We start from the raw sequence: 5,263 nt of genomic DNA, 5'->3' as shown, positions 1-5,263 counted from the left end.
TTTAATCACTGCCTTGACATGACCTACGAATTAGTAAATTATAATACAATCTATAAACATTCCAACATAACATTTTTTAAAAGAAATCTAGTGAATCCAACCTCATAAACATAAACTAAAATATTTAACCTAGTATTAAGTATTAACTGAACATTTAAAAACTAAAATAAAAAAAAATAAAAAATAAAAAAAGGGGCCAAATGTATGAGACTCATACACCAATGAAAACCGAGAAAAAGAAAAACACAAGGAAAAGAAATTGTACAAAAGGTACCTTCTTATCAACAAAATCAGCCCAGAACCTGGCTTGAGCTCTCTGGTAAGGATCAGAGGGCAACAATGGAGACTTATCATTCCAGACCTCGTCTATGTACTGAACAATGATGAGGGACTCACACACAGGCTTCCCGTTGTGGATGAGAACTGGGATCTGCTTGTTAATGGGGTTCATCTCTAAAAGCAGAGGGCTCTTGTTGCTCAAGTCCTCTTCCTTGGACTCATACTTGATACCCTTCTCAGCCAGAGCAATCCTGACCCTCATCCCATACAGGCTAGGCCAGAAATCCAACAGAACCACCTCGCCCGCCATCTTCACAGAACTCTAGGTGTTGAAGCAAATGAGAGAAATGCAAAAATAAGTGTGAGAGAGTGCAAAGAGACTTTGAAGTGAGCGTCAGTTTATATAGTCAAGAGGTTTTCATTAAAATATGAATTACTGCTAGTGCTTTCTTCTTTTTTTCACGACTGAGGAGTGAGGATAAGAATGTCATAAAATTTACTTTTTAATATAAATATACTTATTATACTTAATAGACTAGAATGTCTCTAGTCATAAGGAAAATGTTTTAGTTATTATAATATTTAGTACCAAAATTAATTTTTTTCACTTTTAATTTATTTTAGTATTTTAATTTTTTGAACTTATGAAATGATTGGTACTTGCATCGGTCCATGTAAGATAGTATAAATGCAAATCTTTCATTAACTAATTCAAAAAATTATTTATATCATTTTGTCTGAAATTATATATATTTTGTTCAAACTTACGTGATCATGAAATGCACATTTTATTCATTTTTCAATTATTATTTTGGTTTATGTGTGTGAAGGTAGTTGGGTGAATGTTTTAAAAATAATGGTTATGTGAATGCAAAAATTGTTAGGTAAAATAAAAATGATTTAGATTCTTATATTAAATTAAAGTAGATATAAATTTTTTAATAAACTAATGCAAATGTTATTTTATTTTATTTATTTTTATATTAAAGGAGTAATTATTATATATATATATATATATTTTTTGAGAAACTATTTATATATATTTATAAGGTAATTATTTTTATTTAATGACATGCTTTTCCAAGTCAAGTCTATTGCACTAACATTTCTAATACTTCTGGATCCTTCCGCAATATTCCAGACGATGTCATTGCTTTTGTCATATTATTTATCACTTTGGCAATGACATATCAACAACCACAGACCACACAAACCTCGTTACAAGATACAACCATACCCAGCTCAACCCTAGTCAGAATCCTCCAAACCATTCCTTTAGTCTAACAAAAGTAAAGAATTAATATGGGACACGTGCATGGTTAGATATAATTGCCACAGGCCTTTCAGGCACTTCAGGCTTCTCTTTTTATTCTCATTTTGTCCATTAGAGACAGACAAACAACAAAAATTGGAAAGAAGTAAAAAAAGAAACAAATATTAATAAGAATATCTGGAATAAAAAAAGATTAAAATAATTTCATTATGAATAAAAGAGGCAGGTGTTTTTACGAGAAATTTCTAGCCAACCTACCTATAGAAAATCTTTTCTTAGCATCAAGTACCTTATAAAAATAATAACTCTTAACAATTTTTTTGTCCTTAACACCCCTCAATTTCTAGGAATTAGTCACTTCAACATTCTTCGATAGTTATAAAGGTATTTAAAGTATGAACGAGGTACAACACAAATTCCGGTGAATCCAATCAACCCAATTTTAATTAGGCATTATTACATTAACGTAATTATGGCTTCAATTTTTTTTTTTTTTAAATCAAGAGAAAGAATAAAATTTGGAAGGTGAGCATGTACATTTGAATTTTATCCGTCTCTTTCATCCAATTCTTAACCAAAAATAAGGCTACATTAATGGTAACTTATTTAAGCGAGTAGTTCTATGATCACAAATTGTTCCATCATTTTTTGTCACAATTTTAACGTTGCAGATTGTGAGTGGCTAACCATCATTTACTCATGTTCCACTATTGTGTCTTCATCAATCACAATTTATCGCATCACAGTTATAGCAAAAGGTTGTGAAAAATTTTGTGGTCGTAGACTTTTTCTATTTAAGCTCCATTGTCTTCTCTTTCGGATCTTTGGGAGTCTCTTCAATTGTCTCAATCCTCTGTTAACAAACTCTTGCACATTTTGTTCTTTTTTTTTTAGGAGGTGAACATTTTGTTCTTAAGAGTTGATTTGTCTCTACTTCTCTTTCCATATTGCATTATGTAGGGGTGGAATTTTGTTTTATTCTTGATTTCTGCGTCTTCGATTGTAAATGATTTTTAGTTTTGATTTTCGGCTCAAATGGCTATTGATTTGTAGGAATAATTGTATTTGGTGAGTGATTAGGATCTTAATGTCAAAGCAAATGAATTTATGGTGTCGACCATAGTTTTTTATTCTGAGTTTTGATGCCAGGATTCATATGGGTGAAACAAATTAAAGGACATGATATAGTTGAAGTTTCAAAGAGGATAGACATGATTCTTAAGAGGAAATTCACCTTCTATCAATTTCAACATCAAGATTCTAAACCGTTAAGTATGGGTGAACAATCCAAAGTCCAAAGTCCATATGAATTTGTAACAATGACCGTAGTTTATTAACCAAATATGTCATGAAAGGTTGTAATAGACCTGGAAATTTCACATCAACTATTATTTACAATTACATGGTTGGTCCATTTTATTGGTTTTACTATTAACTATTTTTGTTTATACTATTGTAGTTGATTAATCCTTATTTAATTATCCTATTGTTTGGCTAACTTCCTGTTATTATAGCAAGCGCACAAATTTAAAATTGATACTTAAATTTAAGATCCTTGATAGGACAAAAAATTCTATTGGCTTAAGTAACTACGCACTAGAAGTTTCTTCATGTCATGTTTCATCATGACAACTCAGCAGCTCACAAAGATAAACTCCACAACATTAATTAAAAAAAAAAAAGCCTACAAGAGTGTAAGTGGCAAGATAAACTACACCATTATTTCAATCATTTAACCAAAGAAAAGAAAGTTGTTCTAAAAGTTCATCAAAAAAAAGAAAGTTGTTCTAAAATTTTCCTTTTTGAGGGTTCATCTATAGTTGCACAATACAGTTAAAATAGTAGGTATTTGTTCAAACATATCCCTCTAAAGGGTCATTCTATGGTATCAGGGGGGTACGGTAACCACTTAAAATTTTCAACCGTTGATTTCATTTGTTTTAATCCTAGTCGTTTATTTAATTTTAATGAAAACCCGTTACCGGTCAAGCATGTTCTATATTCTCTGCATCTCTTAGGTTCTTTCTTCGCGCTCTTGTTCTTCAGTTCTTCCTCTGCTTCTCTCGAGTTCTTGCTCTCTCTCTCTTGTGTTGTGTGTGATGGGTGAAAATCTTTTGGCATCCTGTAGATTTACTGAGTGGTGAAGGCTTCTCAAAAAAATCAAAATCGCTTTAACATAGTTGAAGGTAAGTATCAAAATGACAAAACCCTAACTCATGCAAGCTGTAAAATACGTTTTGTTTCCCCAAATTGTTTGTTAGTTTTATGGATGTTGTTTTGCTTGACGAGTTATATAAGAATAGATGTTATGCTTAAAGATTATTAAATCTTCGAACATTCAAAATAGAATTAGGCCCTATCAACTATGCTATTTGTGTTTTATAGTTTGGATTTAATCTTTTGGAGTTGTATTGTTTGTCTTATAAATTTTGCTTGACGAGTTATATAAGAATAGATGTTATGCTTAAAGATTATTAAATCTTCGAACATTCAAAATAGAATTAGGCCCTATCAACTATGCTATTTGTGTTTTATAGTTTGGATTTAATCTTTTGGAGTTGTATTGTTTGTCTTATAAATTTTAAAGTTAGCAATCTTAGTTAGGTGGTCTTTGAAGGACTTTGTGTGTACTAAAGTGGCTGTGTTGGGCTGGTTGTTCTGTTTTTAATTTGTTTGCTCTTCAATATAATGTCTGAATTATCCCCCCCCTCCCCACCCCCAAAAAAAAAAATTAGAGGTGCATCTTATGCACTGGATCATGTGGAACAATGTTAATCTGCTTTCATTTACTACTTTCTATGGTGCTTGTTGATTCTTAGCTAGCTTGTGGGGTTAGTGATCTATTGTTTTTTATTTTTTGTCAATAGTTTCTGCTTTGAGTTTGTATCGGGTCTCCCCTGTTATTGTGCAGGGGTTTATTTTGCTTTTAGGTTGGCCTTTGTGATTTAGGGGCTGATGGTTTGTTTGTTTCATTTGTAAGGTCTGATGGCCTAGACTTTGTAAAGTTTAAAAGAGATGTCCTATCAATTAAACTAGAGAAAAAAGGCCTAAAGCTTTCAAAATACATTATACAAGTGTTGATTTTGGACCCAGACCATCATGGGCCATCACTACTAATATCAATACCTTACCACTAAATGTTATCATATATCAGCATTCACTAGATATTATTCCACTTGAGTGTGATATGATTATAACATAAAATACCAAATAGTTAGACAAATAGTGAATTCTATAAGTTTCTTTTCGTCAAAAAAGCTACAACAAAGTATTGAAAGCGAATGGAATGTAATTTAAGATAGCTTGATGGATGAATCTAAGATAGTGGGTATGGGGTATGGTACCCGCCCAAATCTTAGCCATATATTTTTATTGTTTCAATCTTGACCGTTTATTGATTTCTAATACATTTCCTACACATGTATATGGACAATGCAGTCATTCATTAGGCAAAGTTGACACGTTCAAGGACAAGGTAGATGCCATCCACAACAAGATATTTGCGGACTTGGTTGTTAAGCATATACAACTTGTGAAAGAGCAAATTACTTTCAGTTGTTATAAAGTATTAGTTGTTGGAAAAATGGAGCTACAATGTGAGGATGGAACCTTTGACGAAAAAATAGTTGCAGAAATATTGAATGTAATTGTTAAATATTGATAACATTGCATTTTGGCAAACTTTGAAATCTAAAATTATTTTGAAATGTA

The 5,263-nt window shown here is 31.5% G+C and overlaps 1 protein-coding gene and 1 long non-coding RNA gene across 2 annotated transcripts; one reads left to right on the top strand and one right to left on the bottom strand.

Moving 5' to 3' along the window:
• Nucleotides 1–272: 272 nt before the first annotated feature.
• On the bottom strand, nt 273–709 carry LOC111999482 (probable glutathione S-transferase; the record flags this gene model as incomplete). The annotated part of the gene is given in 1 exon segment (XM_065777567.1): nt 273–709. A coding segment is annotated over 1 exon segment (317 nt), but the record flags the coding sequence as incomplete, so codon positions are not given.
• Nucleotides 710–2,261: 1,552 nt separating this feature from the next.
• LOC111999483 (uncharacterized) lies at nt 2,262–5,263 on the top strand. Its single transcript, XR_002881602.2, has 2 exons — nt 2,262–3,738; nt 4,991–5,263. It is a non-coding gene; the product is annotated as an uncharacterized LOC111999483 (long non-coding RNA).

This window comes from Quercus suber, unplaced genomic scaffold, assembly GCF_002906115.3.
Source record: "Quercus suber isolate HL8 unplaced genomic scaffold, Cork oak 2.0 scaffold_159, whole genome shotgun sequence".
NCBI classification, from domain to species: Eukaryota; Viridiplantae; Streptophyta; class Magnoliopsida; order Fagales; family Fagaceae; genus Quercus; species Quercus suber.
The sequence above is the reverse complement of the archived record's forward strand: the minus strand, read 5'-3'. Positions and strand labels throughout refer to the sequence as shown.